This window comes from Branchiostoma floridae, chromosome 4 (assembly GCF_000003815.2).
Source record: "Branchiostoma floridae strain S238N-H82 chromosome 4, Bfl_VNyyK, whole genome shotgun sequence".
Lineage (NCBI taxonomy): Eukaryota > Metazoa > Chordata > Leptocardii > Amphioxiformes > Branchiostomatidae > Branchiostoma > Branchiostoma floridae.
This window is the reverse complement of record NC_049982.1, coordinates 2619903-2636724: the sequence shown is the minus strand read 5'-3', so window position 1 is coordinate 2636724 and position 16822 is coordinate 2619903. Positions and strand designations below refer to the sequence as shown.

Sequence of the window (16822 nt, the reverse complement as noted above, 5' to 3'; positions counted from 1 at the left end):
AGTTTAAATACAGAATACTAGCTACTTTATAAGGTATCAATTGATACATTTCCTCGAATGTAGACAATTATACACCCATGGCCAGGCTACCGTATCCACAAACCCCTTCACCCTTATTGTTTGCACAGGTACTTCAGAAGTTTGTAAAATACACAAAATTATCTCCGGCTGCCCATAACTTGCTGATTGGTCCATGCAAACTTAACAGGTGACACGTCAAACTAAAGCATATGTAATTAGTGTCAACGTGGATGATTTCTATTATAACATCGCAATTGTGAAAAAAAATATGTTCATGATTCATGAAGTTGAAAAGCAACGGTACAATTACAGTAAGAAAAGAGGCATACTATGTCTACTGTATAACTAAATAACATCCATGATGTGAATACATTGCCTTAGAGCATTGACGTTTCGTTAAAAACCTCCATTCTCAATGTACAAAAAAGAATCTATAACGTGAGTCAAAGTTCTTTGAGATGAAGAAAAGATATCGAACGATGGCTACCGCAAGCAAAGCTCACGCGGTAATCTATACAAAACTGCATGATATCATTCCATTTAATGCTTGATAGTTTAAAACCAAAGTTATATGTAAAACATGTTACGCTATATCGCTGTATATTGCTACATATATCTAACGTTACACCCAATAATCTCCATTCGTCATCAACGCAGAAGCACTGCCCCCATACTACGTATCAAATCCCAAATCTGAAGTTTCAATTTTACAGCAATATGCAGTTCTTCTTCTTGTTACCCCCAGATGACCCCAAAAGGGGCAAAGTAGGGGGGAGGGGGGGGGGGTGTAGAGCTGAGGCTGTATAATTAAATAATTACAGTTAGAATGATATAGGATGATCTGTATTTGTTGCCACTGGTTACGTTCTGCTGAAAATGATTCTCATTGTGTTTTATTTTCATTTCTGCCTGCTTTATCCCGTTATGACGGCAGGTCCCAGGGACTAGTTAATCAGTCACCCAACTCTGCAGGAAAAAGACGCCGACCCCTCTTTCTTGCAGTTCATGCCGTCTGGACAGGGGGCGCCGCTGCACGGGTAGGGTTCGTACTCCCTGCTGCTCCCTGCAAATGAAAATTTGGACACGAACCATGATTACTCGAATGTACATGGCATTTTTCTGTGCTAGTCAAGGGAACACTTTATTATTCAATAGCTCTGCGTGGCTGCCAGTTACCAATACATAATATCAACCGAACATTCGTACTGTTTGAATAATAATACATAAAAAATATTCGATAATGAATTCATTGTATGAGTTTATTCTTGACCTTGTATATTTCTAATATTTGTCATCGAAGCAATCTAAATATCATATACACATCAATCATGAGTATTTAGTGTATTTTATGTCCAAGATAGGGTAATGACAAGGGGCCTTAAATTTTAATGGGAGAGCATACGACTTAGTTTAAATACAACAGCTTTAGATTGAAATTACCGAGACAGATGAAATGACTACCCTCGTCCTGACACTGCCAGTCAGACGGACAGGAAACCATGGCGCACAGGTCCAGGTCTGCAGGGGAAAAGAAAAAAAAAAAGGATTTTATCAACGGCACTACAGGGTATAGATGACGAGTATACAGTAAGCAAACAGAAATTAGGAACACAAAATCTAATTGATATGTAACGATTAAATTAAACCGGACAAGAAGACAATACTCAGGATTTAATGAATAACGTAATGTTATTCCATGATTCATTGTCAACTGCATTAACTGCGTCTGAACAGTAACACGATGAGTTATGAGACTCTGTAAGCGGTACCTGTTTGGCAGCTGTCCCCTGTATAACCAAATGGACAGTAACAATGGTAGGAGTTCACACCATTCAGGCAGACTCCGCCGTTCTGACAAGGACTCGAGGAGCACTCGTCAATATCTATCGAAAACAGAAATATACAGCTTTTTTAGATTAACAGCAGAAACCTTTGATAATCGTAAATGATTACTGTAATTTAACTCTCTCTTTTTTGTGTGTTTATGTTTATTTGTTAGGCTTCTCCATATACGATGTCAATGGAGGGTATGGCGGAACAGGTGTCAAAGGACACCTTTTCAAAGCCGCCACACACATGTTCGCACATGTCACGGCGGGGTTATACCGCCCCTTACGGGGTAACATACCATTTCGTGTGGCTGATACGGTATGGAGGTTCGCCAGGCCTCCATCTGGGTGATTTGAAGTGAATCACCAACTCCAGACAGAAGGTTTTGCTCCATCTCACACCGCACTATCGCATGTGTGGTGGGTTCTTTAACGTGCGTGGGGTTGACTCTCCCCACACGCGGGACCTCCATTTAACGTCCTATCCGAGGGACGGCCCTAGCCGAAGCTAGGTACTCATTTTCACCTGAGTAAAGTGAGGAAAGCCGTATAAATTGCCTTTCCCAAGGGCAAAAGATCAGTGACACGGCAGCCGGATTCGAATCCGCAACCTCTCGGTCACGAGGCAAACGTGCTGCCGCTGCGCCACATAATCACACTGTGTAAGGTAATGGTACGAAATAATAGAATGGAATGTACATTTGTGCTACCAATATACGGTCTTATTCGGAAAAGCAACTCCTCATAATAGTTGATGGGCTGTTTTTATGCACTCTTGGGCGTGGCCCCTGGGACACCCTGCGATTCCGGGCTATTTTTGGACACTACCGGGCCCCTCAGATTATTTTCAATCTCGGAGACCCCAGTCCAGAGGTACCTCAGCAGTATCCGACAGTTCACAGGGACAAATATGTGGCTTCAGAGCCCATTTGGGACAACAACCCAGACGGACACCAATGTCATAGGGACCGTAGCGTTATAGTACAAAGTTGTACCCTGTTGGTCTTATGGAACGATTAATGTAGAAAAACAGGAACGTTACAGACGACCTATATTGCAAGAGTCTCCCTCGTATCCGTCAGGGCAGGGGCAGAAGCTGTAGGAGTCGTTGAAGCAGGCCGTGCAGACACCGTTGTTGGTGCAATTGTTTTGCTGGCACGGCTTGGACTCTGAAATGACAAGAATACATCATTGAATTCGTCATGTGTAACTTTTCTTCACAGCGTTGATTTTTTTCTGACAAAAGTAATAATAATCGCATTTCAGCAAATATCGGTGACTGCGCTTACATGTTGAAGTTGCAACAACAATGATATCATCACTGGTGTTCATAACTTTATAACTGTAATAAAAGTTTTAATGTTGTTCCTTACAGTAGGATGATTTTGCCCGAAAGAAAAGTATTCTATACTATACATTTCATCGGCCACTTTGATATTACCTGTTTCATGTCGAAATGATAAAAAAGTGGAGTATATTCAGAGTCATCTTACCAGACTGACAGACGTAGTGATGTGGTTCCGTACAGGAGTCGGTTTTAGCCGAATAGCCATCCGCGCTGTCCAGGTACACACACACGTCACAGGACGTCGGCGGTCCACCGGCGGACCATTCTACCTGATCTGGAGTTAACATATCAAGGTAGTCGGTTTAAGATGATCAGTTCTCTTCAGTTTTATCCACAAGTATGACGGTTGTCCCACTGTAAAAAGACTCATCACTCATCCTAGTTACTGATGGAACGCAATTCTTCTTAATAATCATTGTAGTCAGAATCAGCTTATGCAAAAAGCTACAAGATATACGTACGTTTACAATCCAAATAGTATCTGATATGACTTGTGGGCAATATGTCAAAGGTAAGGGCCCCTGAGACTTAACAAAAATGTACGTTTGGACAATTGCTATGCAAATCAGGACAATGTTCCAGACGAGTTAGCAAGTTAATGGCCTGCACCTTTTTTGACATATTACCCACAATTCCCAGGAACCGTGAATTGGGAAGAGGTTGATCTACGTCCGACCCGATATTATAAATGAATAACATAGATGAAATATTATGTTAGTAGCTTAAAATATCTAGGCAGTGCCAAACCTGAGACGCCGGATCCGTCTGCATACGTCATCACCCCGGGTGACATCTTCAGTCCGATCCACGGGGACACGTCACTTCCGGTAGGGATGCTATCAGCGATGAGACGCTGCAGCTCGGCCTCCTTCACATCCACCAGGTGCCCTCCCCTGTTCTGGCACTCCTGGCTCGCTTCGGGGTAGGAGACGGCGTCGGAGGAGAACATCAGGCAGCCGTCGGCGTACGCAACTGACAGAAGAGACATAATTTTGGTATCAGTTAACAGAACACCATGAAGACATTGGACGTAGACTCAAACCGTTTTTAAAGGTCTATGTTTGTCCTTCCAAACTCTTTTCAAACCGTAGTCTCAGTGAATTGTTATAGGGCACGATATCCACGGAAGGCAAAGCCCAAACCTTTTAAATTACCTCATCCAGATTTTCTACCTATTAATCATACCGACATCAGCTTTACATTTTTACATATGATTGGATTTAGGAAAGTTAGCAAGCGAAAGTCGTGAGCCAGCGGTTACTACGGAGGATGATACTCAGGCTAAATCGAACTAGTGACGATCTCGAATCCGCTCTCCTTAAGCTATTCGGAAATTAGGCGCCATGTTACGTTGCCTTTAGGGATATAAAAGCAGATGTGCAGATTGACATGTATGATCTTTAACCTGTTCTGCATGTCTCCCCGGCAAACCCTTCAGGACAGACGCAGCTGTAGCCGTCTACCTTATCGATGCACGTCCCTCCGCCCCAACATGGATTGCTGGCGCATTCATCGATGTCTGCGACATAAAAATGTGGATAACGTTAGATTCATATTTAACAAGGTCGTCACAGAAAGGTACAAAGTTTAACTTTAAAATCAAATCTCAACTGCCTGTATCTGTATCTGTATCTATATAGCCAGTATAACAGCCGGTCGGCGTAACACACCAGCTTTTGTACATGTATCTATATTGCTAGTATATTACCCCCTTCGGCGTAACACACCAGCTTCGCAGGCACTCGGCGAGGCAGCAGCTGGTTATAATAATTACACTGAACGACCCGTCACACCTAACTTTTGCACCAAATTATGATGTGTTGCTAGCAATGTAGTCCATTTTTTCTAACTGCGCCAAACCACTATAATAAAGTTCTCTTGAATCTCAAATCACAAAAGTGGAGAATTACCTATTTCACATTGTAGTCCGGTGTAACCAGCTGCGCACTGGCAGGTGTACTGGTTCAATTCATCATGGCATGTAGCTCCATTCTGACAGGGGGCGCTTGTGCACTCGTCGATATCTGCAATATAGGTTTTTAAAGTAAGTCACAATACGTTGTGCGTCACGATCGGGTTAATGCTTCAGACACACGCAATCTAACACAAGGGTTTAAACAGTAAATCAGCGGACATAAGTACGCAACAGTTGAAGTTTAGACCTTACTTAGATGATAAACACCTTAACTATCATGATAACATAATCATAATTCAGACTTTGTTGTTTCACGCCTGCGAAGTGATATACTGAATAAATATTTCAGAAGATTTCGGATTTTAAATCCAGGACATTGGAGTGTCCTTTTGCTCAACCAGTGATGTATCCGACTTGCTTGTAACCGTTTGTCATTACGCTACTGTCCAACCTGATTATTATTATTTCCGGCTTTACCCCCACCTGTTTCGCAGGTGTTGCCGCCGTATCCAGGTGCGCACACGCAGGTGTGTCCTTCCGGCAGGTCCAGGCAGGTGCTGCCGTTGGTACAGGGGTTGCTCGCACACGTGCCCAACGCGACTGTTGGTGGGGAGGAGTAAAGTAAGTGTGTCGAACCTGTTCATACGATGGCTGTGCCCGGGATTGGTGAAAGGTTTCCAATATTTTTGATTGGCTGAAATACTTAGGAGCCCAATTTCCTTTATGTTAAATCTTGATAGGTTACTTTTTGTATGTTCACCAATTATGCTACACTACATCAAATGTTTATAGACTCATTTTTAAAACTTTTTGAGCCTATAGAGATCCACGACTAGCATGGCAATTTTCATTTTAGCAATTCTTCTTGTGCCCTTATCAAGAAACATTGCACAAACCTATGATACCCAAAAAAACATATTTCGAGAAATATTTTAAAAAGTTATAATGGTAATCTTTTACAAGTATTTCCTGGTCGTGTCATAAAATACTTAATTTTTTATCATGTACGTGTCTAATAACGACACACACCTATGAAATAGTTGCTTTATGACATTATTTACCTGCACAAAGAGCGAACTTGTCCTGTTTCTTTGCTCCGGAGAAACACCAGGAGTACCCGCAGGCGCCATCATCGTCAAACACGTCCGGCAGGTACACGAACATGTCCCCCAGAGGACCGCAATACCTGGATTTCATTTTTTTTTAATTGTTTCATCAGGTTGGTACGTCACTGAATAAAGATAATTTTTAACACAACCATTTACTCTATTCTCACCGATGTTTCGATGATTATGGATTTTTTACACTCCTTTGCATTTGGGACCGCACTGTAAATATTTTTGGATAAATTTGTCTGTACGCAATCTGTAAACACTTTACATTTTGTGACCGCATCTCAACTGTGAGCAGCGACACCTTTCCTGCAGTACCATGTGAACCAGTCAGAATTGCCCTGAGGAAGGTGACAGACAGTCACCAAAACGTCAGTGAGAATAAAGTAATGGTTGTGTAAAAAGAGTCTCTTTATTAAGGAAATACACAAAGTAATTATAATATATAAAAACCGTGCTGGAGAGAGGAATTCGAAGAAGCTAAAAAATTGGCTTATACAGGCCCTCCTCCTAACAGATACTAAACACAATTCGAATGTAATAATTTTGAAGTGAGAAACAAATCATAAATAAGTGGCAATTAAATGATTAACAGCAAGATAATATAAAGTAACATAAATGAAGTTATCTAATGGGATAATAACAAATCAAGAGTACGATAACAAATCATAAATGCGTAGCAAAATATGTAAAAAAAAAAAAAAAAAAAAACGAAATGTAGTGAAATACCTCCCGAACGGAGGCCCGCACAGGACGTAGAAAAAGTCGAGCGGAATTCGGCAGTCGTAGGTGAAACTGTTCACACTGATGCAGCCTGTCGCCCAGCCGTAACACGTCTAGTTCCCGCCGTAGCACGGGTACCGCATCCCCGCCGCCTCGCACGTGGCCTTGACGTTGGCGTTCGTCATGGCCCCTGCGGCGCGGACCTTGTAGAAGTCCCAACCGTCCCAGGAAATGACGTGTTTCATCTCTCCTGCGTCAAGTGGAGTTGAACTTTGAACTTTGAACTTTTGAACTCTAAGAACCCTGTACAAACCATTCATTCATTCATTCATTCATTCATTCATTCATTCATTCATCCATCCATTCATTCATTCATTCATTCATCCATTCATTCATTCATTCATTCATTAACTGTACTAAAGAAATGGCATACTTCATCGACTTACTTCGCTAATAAACAAACAAAAAAAACTTTATGGGTGCCATTATATACAACATTCCTCTTAGTGTTGCCTGTTTCTACTCTTAAGTCCACGGAGAGTAAAGATAATAATAACCTACCTGCTGCCAGGGCCGACAGGACGACCACAGCGACAACCGAAAGCAGAAACGTCCCCATTTAAGATTTTACCGCACGCTGAGTTTAGCTTTATTCTCTGTACAGCAGTTTCTAAAATACCCACAGCTGACCGTCAGTGATAGGCAACTCAGCTTCCTGTTGGGAAGTTTCCTCTGACGAGGTCAGGCTTCCGGGTAACGGTTAGTTTGCGTATCAGTGTTTTAGTATAGCAATCTCTAGGCTAGGGGTTGAATGCGTACACATGTATGTGATAGGTTTTCTGAACAGACTAATTAAGGTACATTTGTACAACAGTGGACTTTGTGTACACTATTATATTTCAAACTCACCAAGTTGTGAGAGTGTGAACACATTGTGTATCATGTCGAAATCGTGAAGTCATTGTACACTAATTAATCTTTATTTTCATTTTTGCACATCCCTGCCCATATGGGCTAAATGCAGTGGTTCAATAGTATTGCATGGGATACTAAAGACTAGATACTATCCCAAGTAGTGCTACAATCAAACAGTTGGATAAAAACTATTTAGAGCTATACTATTACTAAAACTATTGTTAACATGTCTCTTCCCTCTTTTTAAAACAATGATAATTCCATGTTAAAGGTCGGGCATGCACTTGGATGCACAACATGCATTATTTGGGACTGCTCTTCTACTGTTGGTTAGGCTGAATTGATATGATTTACTTAATTTGTACGTTGCATTCGCAGATGCCTATTCTGTCATATGGGGGGGGGGGGGGTACTCTTAGAATTTAGCACGACAGGTTGTCATGAGAGATGTCAAAGAGCCATAATGATTATAATGTCTGAAGAGAATGCTAATTTGTAAGTTATTGCCATCACGTCTTGGGTGTCTCTGTTTGTGTTTCATAATGAATAGATAACTTAAGAAATTCTGGATGGATTGTGATGATATTTGGTAGGCGTGTCGGTATTGGAAAGCAAAGGTTACTGTCGATTTTTGACGTTGTAACTGGTTAACGCGAGAAGCGTGGTGGAGACCAGTTCATTGTATTTGTGTAGGTGATTGGGTCTGATCCTTGCCATATCAAATCAGACCACCGGCTAGACTCATATAGCTACACTTCGTTTGATAATAGCAAAATCACGGACACACAACACAGAATCCATGTCACGGGCGTGCCTTTATTTCATCTCGCTTCACACAAAATTCATGTCCCAACAGGTGGGTACAGTTCTACTAAATACCGCTTGGTGGCGCTTTCGGAGCTTCAACATGTCGGGCTGTTACGAGTAGCGATGGTATTCATCCAGCTTTCTGCACTTTTACATGTTTCACGCGTATGCGTATTCGTGCAGGGTCATATATGCAACGTGCACTAATGAGAATTGATGTTCTTTAAACAGCCTGGTTGATGCGGCCAACACAGAACATGGTACAATGTAGATAGAAGCTATTTAACTTCTGGTCAGTGAATAGTTTCAAATGCTTGGTAAGAGACTCTTTTTGTTACACAATCCCATGCCTGGTGTTCTATTAGCACTGGCGTTTCGATGACCTGAGGAAAGTGACAGACGGTAACCGAAACATTGGTGGATATAAAGAATGTGCAATAAAGAAACTTTTTTTCTTGTACTGACACAATCTGTATATACTAGTAAACCCTCAGACGTCACTTTATTGCTGGAAGCGTAAACATTGAGGCCAATTGGTGGTTTTCATTTGGTTATTGTGAGTTCCAAATATGTATTCTGATTTTAAATGTAAAAATTGATTTTAGGGATACAAAGCTGTCTGAATGCTGAGTGCTAGCGATCTCGCAGTCGTTGTATTTTCCTAGCGATGTTAACGTTAACTGCCCAGTGACACAGAATTTTAATGTTCTTAAAATAGATAAACAGTGCTAACGGTGTGCTATCAGTGCGGAATTGTGTATCTTACAACTACTACTCAACACATTTATTAATCTCGCTCAACGAGATATATATGCATGTATCAGCAAGGTGAAAATATAGAATTCCATTAACTCATATCATTCCATTTTATATATTTCTTATCTCCAATATTGTGTGCTCGTCTTAGTTGCCGACAATTCAACACTTCCCAAAACACTGGAATTGATTCTTATATAAGTACGCAAAAGTGCATATTCAAAAAATGATGTTCTGATTAGATTTTAGACCGATTGATAGAATTTGGGGAGATTCTTTGGTATTAAGGGAAATGTTGAATTATCACTGCAACAAGTTGGTCTTTGTTTTGGTCATTACAGGTTTGCGATAGCGAAACCTGTATTGTTATCTTAATCCTCTTCTTCGCTGGCGAGAGCCTCGCTTGCGTCCGGGTCGATCCCTCCCAGCAGGAAACGGAGCCAGGCCACGCGTGCGCGCTCGTTCAGGTCGCCATGTCGCTCGTTCAGCAGCGTCACATCCGTCAAGCCGGTCCGTCTGACCTTCGACCCGGAAGCGAAGGGGCCGCCATGTTGGGCCGGGGAGAGGATCTGTCGCAGCACGCCGTAGAGCCGGCGGAGGTCGTCCCGTGTGGCTGGGTCTCTGGGCTGATACAGGACGTCAAAGTTTGGGGATCTGAAATTAGGAACAAAAACGTGGTTTAAGTAACATGTTGATGTTTCCGACTGGATAGTTTACAGCTAAGGTGGCTAATCTAAACAGTGACCCACAAGACATTACCTGAAGCTACAACAGACATTCTTCTGTACCAGCACCCGTGTTAAGTGTTGCAGAAACATCAACAAGATGATGGTGACCACCTAAACACGACGAAGAAGAAGAGCTGATTCGGCTTATTTAGGCCTTGACAGGGAGTCTTCAATAGTGATTCCTACGCGACGTGTACAAAACCGTTTGTGATTGATCACTATTAGCCTGGAGTCCCACGCTCCCGAAACCCTGGTGTAGATCCGTACGGCACGTGGGCGCCCGTTCTTGGTGCCAAGAGCTAGAGAGTATATCATGCTGGTCCTATGGAGTTGCCTGAACTATACAGTACTACGAATTTTCGTCCATATCAGCTTAGACTTTAAATAAGAAAATACCACATTATTCCTGACTTTTCTCATTACAGTGCCCCTGATATTGTCCGTCAGTGCCATAGATTGTAAAGACGTGTTCTTATAGCCTCCAGCAAGGCTTCCGACTATGAGTGTAAAATAATGTGAATAGTTGATCATACCCCACGAGAGCCAATCTAGGTGAACAATATTCTCTTTGCCAGTTTGTCTCAAATGCTGCCATATGGTGATACCAAATTTCCCCTATAGCCAACTAGAAAGTATGTTAAAGGCTAAGGCTTTTTTTAAATCACTGACCGACGGCTAAGATATCTTTTTTTTTTTTCAACAAAAGCAAATATTGCAGAAGAATTCAAGACATTGAAAATGCAGGACTTAAGGCTTCCGTAAATTGTTATTTTTTATGTACATGTAGCCCATTATCTAGACGACTGGCAGCGTGGCAGCTTTACGCCCCAGCTACAGTTCCGCCCAGCAAACGGTACAGGCAACCGAGCTGTGACTAGTCGGCATCCGCTGACAAGCAAATATCACAATGCTGCCTTAAAGCCCGCTAAAAGTACGATTCTGTCCGATTACCATCAAAAGGCGATTATGTTTGACGCACGCGAAAAGATCAACATCTAATTCCTCGGCACATGTACAGGACCTACTTTGTGTCTTTAGTGGGGGGTCTACTGGTTAAGGTGCTTACACTGGCATTGCCGACATGATCCTTGGATACACAGTTGCCATGGTAACGTGCGTCAGAAACCGTGCAAAAGAAGGTCGTTTCCTTTAGAGATCTACGCTTTGTAAATCTTTTGATTCCTGATGTCCGGCGATAAAATGTGAAGAAAAAAGATCTTTTGATATAACATTGATTCTGTTAAAGACGTCTTACAGTTGGGGTGCAATGAAGAATAGCATTAGTATACATACGGCCGCTTTCGGTCAATATCTATATTAAAATCCTAATTAATAACGTCCTTTATTGTCGAGGGGGTGGAATAAATTGATTGTTTCAACTGTGTCTACAAGGTACACGGCCCCCCAAAAAGGTACCTTTCAACCGCTCTACAAATTTGGAATGTGGATTACTGTGAATATGTTTCGTGCGTCATTTTTGAGGCTTACGTGCTTTCCGGACTTTACAGGTATGGGCAATGACCTGCAGAAACCACCATGCTTAGCCACGGACCGGAGAGAGACTGTATTCGTGGCGTCGCATAACTGGTAGAGCGTTCGGCTATAATGCAAAAAGAGTCCGAAACCATTCCCAGCTGCTTCAGTTTTTACTATTTTTATTATAACCTGATCGTCTAAACTTAACCACTTCAGCTAACTACGTCAGCGGCCTTAAGGACTGCTCCTGAAGCTGAAGATTGTCAGACTACAGATTAAAAAAAAACTTCATCCATGTGTTTTTCCCAGCCACAAGGATTTTAGTCGAAGCACTTTAATGCTAACAGATTCAAATTTAACACGTCCATTTCTTGTTTCAAATCATATTAAATATACATGGTAATGTATTCCATTTAGACGTGAATGAGACCAATATTGCATCGGTAGAACTGATAGTATGGAGATGCTTGTTTATACAGTTCCTCAAACCTATAATACTTACATTTTCAAACGGGACAAACAGTTGCATTTTGTTTGTCTTTGTCTTTTTCACAATTCTAGAAACGAATGATACAAGTACTGAAGTTGATACATTCATGTTGAATTAGTGTGGGAATACATTTTTTTTTTTGGATGCCATCTGACTTTAGTGTTCAACAATCGTAACCAGATGCCGACACAAATTCACATCTTTTCTACGGCTTTGCATTCATGTTGGCTACACCTTTGGCACATATGTATCGATCTGTGTGCACGAAAGGGCGGTACAATTCTCAATTCAGGCTATTATCACCACCCGAATGGCCGGAAATGGCATTTTAACGATCTCGGAGACGATTTTCTACCATCAAACTCAAGTGCTGCCACAGAAGGTGGGACAATACTCATGGAAAAGTCATGGGCAGAGCCTTGGAAGGCTGCTTCCGGGGTCGTGGGGTGATATTCTTTATACGAATTCATTCAGAAACTTTCGATTTTTTCTATGGTGGTTTATTCAGAATACTACGATCTAAAAGGCCAAGACAGATAATAAAGGAATGCTGTATATAAAAAAAAGACCTTTACCGTCTCAAAGCCGGAAAACCGACGCCCGTCCTAAGCCGATATCCATGACGAAAAGAGGCTTAATTCTCAACGTCAAACGGTGTCTCAGTTCTTAATTTTAGACACAATCAAATCACATCTCGTTATCCTGATCCTACAGAATATACCCGATATAGGCTTTCCCTGCATCTGATCTCCTTCGGGTTTTGTTTGCCGATAACGTCGGTCGCAAATTTACCCCACATCAAATCTTTGAGCTTAAGGCGTCGTTTCTGAAAAGGGTCTGTAGAATGTAAGCCGCTTTGTGGTTAGTACATCCCGTCTTCTGATCTTGTTACTCTGCACAGGTCTGCCTGCTGCAGCTTTTAGCTTTCTGACGCCACTGAGTAACTTTGAATGCAGTTTTTGACATTATGACCTCGGCCTGCCCCGACAAAAAAAGCTGAATATTTTCTTCTTTGTACAGCCGCCTGGAAATTTGCTTAAGGGGGTTGTGGCAGTGAACCAAACAGCGTTGGGTAAAAGCATCGAGTTCAACGTCCAATAAACTATGAGTCATCAGGCCTCCAGAACAACGTTAGGAGAGACGAACTGAAAACGTTCATCAGAGGCGCAGGTCATGAGGCAGAACTCTTGTAGCATTTTCGATAATATTATTTCAGCAAGCGTTGTTGCTATTTTAGACTTCTTTGTTAATTCATGGTGTTTCCTAGAAAGCATACGCAGATGTAAAAGACTGATCGGCCGTAGTTATCGGAATGGACAGCAGACACTTTGGGGTGATTGGAGGCCAAAGTAAAGTCGGTAATTTGAGGGTTCTGTTAGATTTGCTTTTTCTTCAGATGCGTTCGCTTATTTTCAGTCCAACGAGTTCTCATGAGCCATGCCGTCGTATTAATGGACGACCAGTGGACGAGTTAATTTACGTTTGTAGTCCAGGCATGGAAGCTGCTGAAAGGGAATATATCTATATTCGTTTAACATAACAGAATGGATCCGGAGTAGTATTACACGGTAGCCGGAGAGAGATAGAAACGACGGCAGCGTCGCGAAAGTAATTGCGGTCCATGAACAACTGTTGGTATTTAGTCAAACTGTCGGTGCGAGTTTGAGTGAAATGGAATTAGAGTCAATCCCACGCAAATGTAAACGCATTTTTTAGTTTCATTTTCTGTCTTGGTTGGTGTGCAGACAACGCTTTTTAACAAGACAGAGTCAGTAACCAAGACACGAGTGAGGTTTCACTACGCTGATACGTTATGAGACCATCTCATACCAGCACGATTGCCCCCTCTGAGTCATCAATGCCAGTGGTAAGTTCCCTAACGTGATTCCATGGCCGTTTGGAGATTCAGTTTCCTCACAGGTGATTGATCACAATTAGGCTCTCACGCTCCTGAAACTGTGCTGCAGATCAATACAACATGTGGGCGTCCGCTCTCCGTGCGAAGAGCCGGTAGTGGTGCGTACCTAAAGCCCGGACTTGGAATTGGACCTAAAAATGTTTAGGTCCAAGTCCAAAAAAAAACCTAAATGTCTGGAGCCAAGTCCGGACTTGCAAAAAGCTATCTGTCACGTATTTGCACTGGAAAAAGACAACAAACATTATGTGTTTACATTGGCTGTATATGATTTGCATGTATTTTCACATTGCATTTCAATTCATGCTAAGATGCAAATTTGTATGCACCATCCCCCCTCCCCCTCAAAAAAGAAAACTTTCTAGCGCACATAATATGCAATGATTGGTTCAGGTCCGGACTTTCTGAACCTGAACTGCTGGACCTGAATGAGGACCTGAACCTGAATATGACTTTAGGTACGCACCACTACTTGCCGGTTTTATGGGGCTCCCTTGGAAATCAGTCTCCTAGACTGAAAGGACTGCACCACAAGATCAATCAATGAATAAATAAATGGAGTTGTCTGAAAGATAGTACTACCTATTTCGGTGATGTCAGCTTAGACTTTGATTTAAGAGTACAAAAAATGTCACATTCTTTCTGCCTTAAAGATTAGCAATTCAGATCAACATGTAGGTAAGCTGCTGGGTAAGGCTTGGGGCCAAATTCTACACCGGCGGTCCGATAGGGTGGCTTTCGAAAACGAAAAATATGATATAAAAGGCAACAAAACACACGGAACGTAAGAAAATACTCATGAGCATAATTTGCGTATATTCCTAGATTCCTAGATTTTATTTTTCGTTTCCGCAAACATGACGGCCGGGGCCCGGTTTGTAAATGGGACCTTAGCCTAATCAAGATAATTCAAGGACAGTGTAAGAAACTAATATGTAGGATGAATCTTAAGAAGGTTCAGCCTTGTCTTAGTGCTGGCTTATCTGGTTGTCGTATCTATACCACCCACGGGTCAATCAGATAAACACAATGTAAGCTGTTGACCGGACAGAGTGAAAATAGATCTGTCGAATTAGTTTCGTTTTGATGATAGATAACATTTGGGGCAGGTGAAGGATGCTACAACCACGGCAGCTTTATCTATAATTCATAGAAGTAGATCATCAAGAAAAATGCATAAGGTAATGTCTCGGTCAGCAACATTTTACTTTTCAAATTCTACTTCGTAACTACTCTTTAGAAGTAGCAAATATCGGCAAGAAAGTGCTAACCAAAATTGGGCAAGATTGATCCTATGAAATGTTCTTATAATAAAAGAAGCTACATTAGCTCAGTTCTTTTGCGAGAGTTTGATATTATTACCATTACCATCATGTATAAAATGGGTTTTTAAAGACATATTCGTTATTGTACTCATAAGTTTCTTGTGGGCCGCCTCCATATAACAGACATTTCCTCAGAAAAAAAAATCACCTGATACTCAAGCTAAATTGGTGCTGGCTTCTTTCATTGTTTCTCATAGCTTTGTCCTTGTCCCCCGCGTGGGATCGCTAGCCTTATGCGCTGTTAGTGCAGACTGCAGGAGATCTGTCTCAGGATCTGGGTGTAAAGCTATTCTTTAGAAGATTCTGTACGCTTATTAGCAGTCCATCCTGAACATCAAAGACTAAGCCAAGTCTTGATCTTGGTCGTAGCCGTGAGTAGAATCACCTTTAAAGGGATTAAACAAGGAGCTTCGTGTGATGCGGTTGGCAAGTAGGAATAAGCTCTTACAGACGCGGCGAAGGCGACGCCTTCGAGTGACGTACAAGTGGAATTCCCTGTGATATTCGGTAAGAAGCGGCGAGGATTTCTGTCTGCGTCTAAGTATCACATGTACAGTTGATTAGAGAATCAAGCCAATTTGCGAAACAAAGAGATACATGTTCATTGTGTACTGTATTAGGTTATATTTCTATTTGTGTTAGCATCTCAAAATTGTCTTTATCAAATTTGCATCATAAAGAAATCCGACAGTTCTGTCGGCAACTAATTTGACGTACTGGTTAATTTTCAAATCCTAAGCGAAAAAAAAACGTAGTTCACCAAAAGATATCTATAAGATTAAATTCAAGACATAGAAAGATCAACCTGGTGCCCGGGAGCATTTTAGTACGCCTTTTCACGTTACATCCGGATTTGAATCTGACCATAGGCGTAGGTGTGTTACAGTTACACTATCTTGTTGAATGCCTCAGGACCTATTGTTGGCGCCCGTAAGCCACCTGTCCCTGCGTTGGTCACCCATCAATGGTTGCTATGCTCAGTGAAAAGCACCATCAGATCTTGGGCGATCTGTAACGGCTTTTTAACGGCCGCTCTGTGTCTGGCTGGCAGCGGAGGCAATGCGTCATGATACTTCAGCGCGAATTCTTGGAAGCCCTGAGAAATCTAAGTCGCCGACGTTGGTATTTTCTCATGCATTTTCATGAGACATAATCTATGTATCTATTGATTGGCAGGTGGTATGATACACTACACGGATTATCACAGCATAGCCGACTTTAGGGAGTTAACCATTATATGTACTCATACCAAGATAAAATCATGCATATCTATAGATTTTAAAGACGTTAAAGCTAAATGCATTATATTGTATTGGTTTTTTTTTGTCATGAATACTTTGTATGTTCGTCCACATTTTTGTAGGTTCTGCCGCTACCAGCCCTAGCTACCTAGGCAGACCCTTGTAATGATTTGTCTCATCGTCAATAAAGAAAGAAAGAAAGAAAGAAAGAAAGAAGTGAT

At 41.7% G+C, this 16822-nt stretch overlaps 2 protein-coding genes and 1 long non-coding RNA gene across 3 annotated transcripts in view; all 3 read right to left on the bottom strand.

Moving 5' to 3' along the window:
- Window positions 1-1522, bottom strand: part of LOC118412991 (fibropellin-1-like) — a gene marked incomplete at its 3' end in the record, with an annotated part of 15455 nt that extends 13933 nt beyond the window's left edge. Inside the window, exons 1-2 of the mRNA XM_035816087.1 lie at window positions 1462-1522; window positions 1022-1084 (exon numbers count right to left, since the gene is read on the bottom strand). Coding sequence (XP_035671980.1) covers window positions 1022-1084; window positions 1462-1522 — 124 coding nt within the window. The remainder of the gene's footprint in view (window positions 1-1021; window positions 1085-1461) is intronic.
- Window positions 1523-1790: 268 nt separating this feature from the next.
- Window positions 1791-3469, bottom strand: LOC118413878. The gene is made up of 3 exons (XR_004830890.1): window positions 3344-3469; window positions 2900-3019; window positions 1791-1904 (listed from the first exon to the last, which is right to left on the bottom strand). It is a non-coding gene; the product is annotated as an uncharacterized LOC118413878 (long non-coding RNA).
- A 5190-nt stretch (window positions 3470-8659) lies between these two features.
- Window positions 8660-16822, bottom strand: part of LOC118413874 — a 13249-nt gene continuing 5086 nt past the window's right edge. Inside the window, exon 2 of the mRNA XM_035817478.1 lies at window positions 8660-10080. Coding sequence (XP_035673371.1) covers window positions 9798-10080 — 283 coding nt within the window. The 3' untranslated portion in view covers window positions 8660-9797. The remainder of the gene's footprint in view (window positions 10081-16822) is intronic.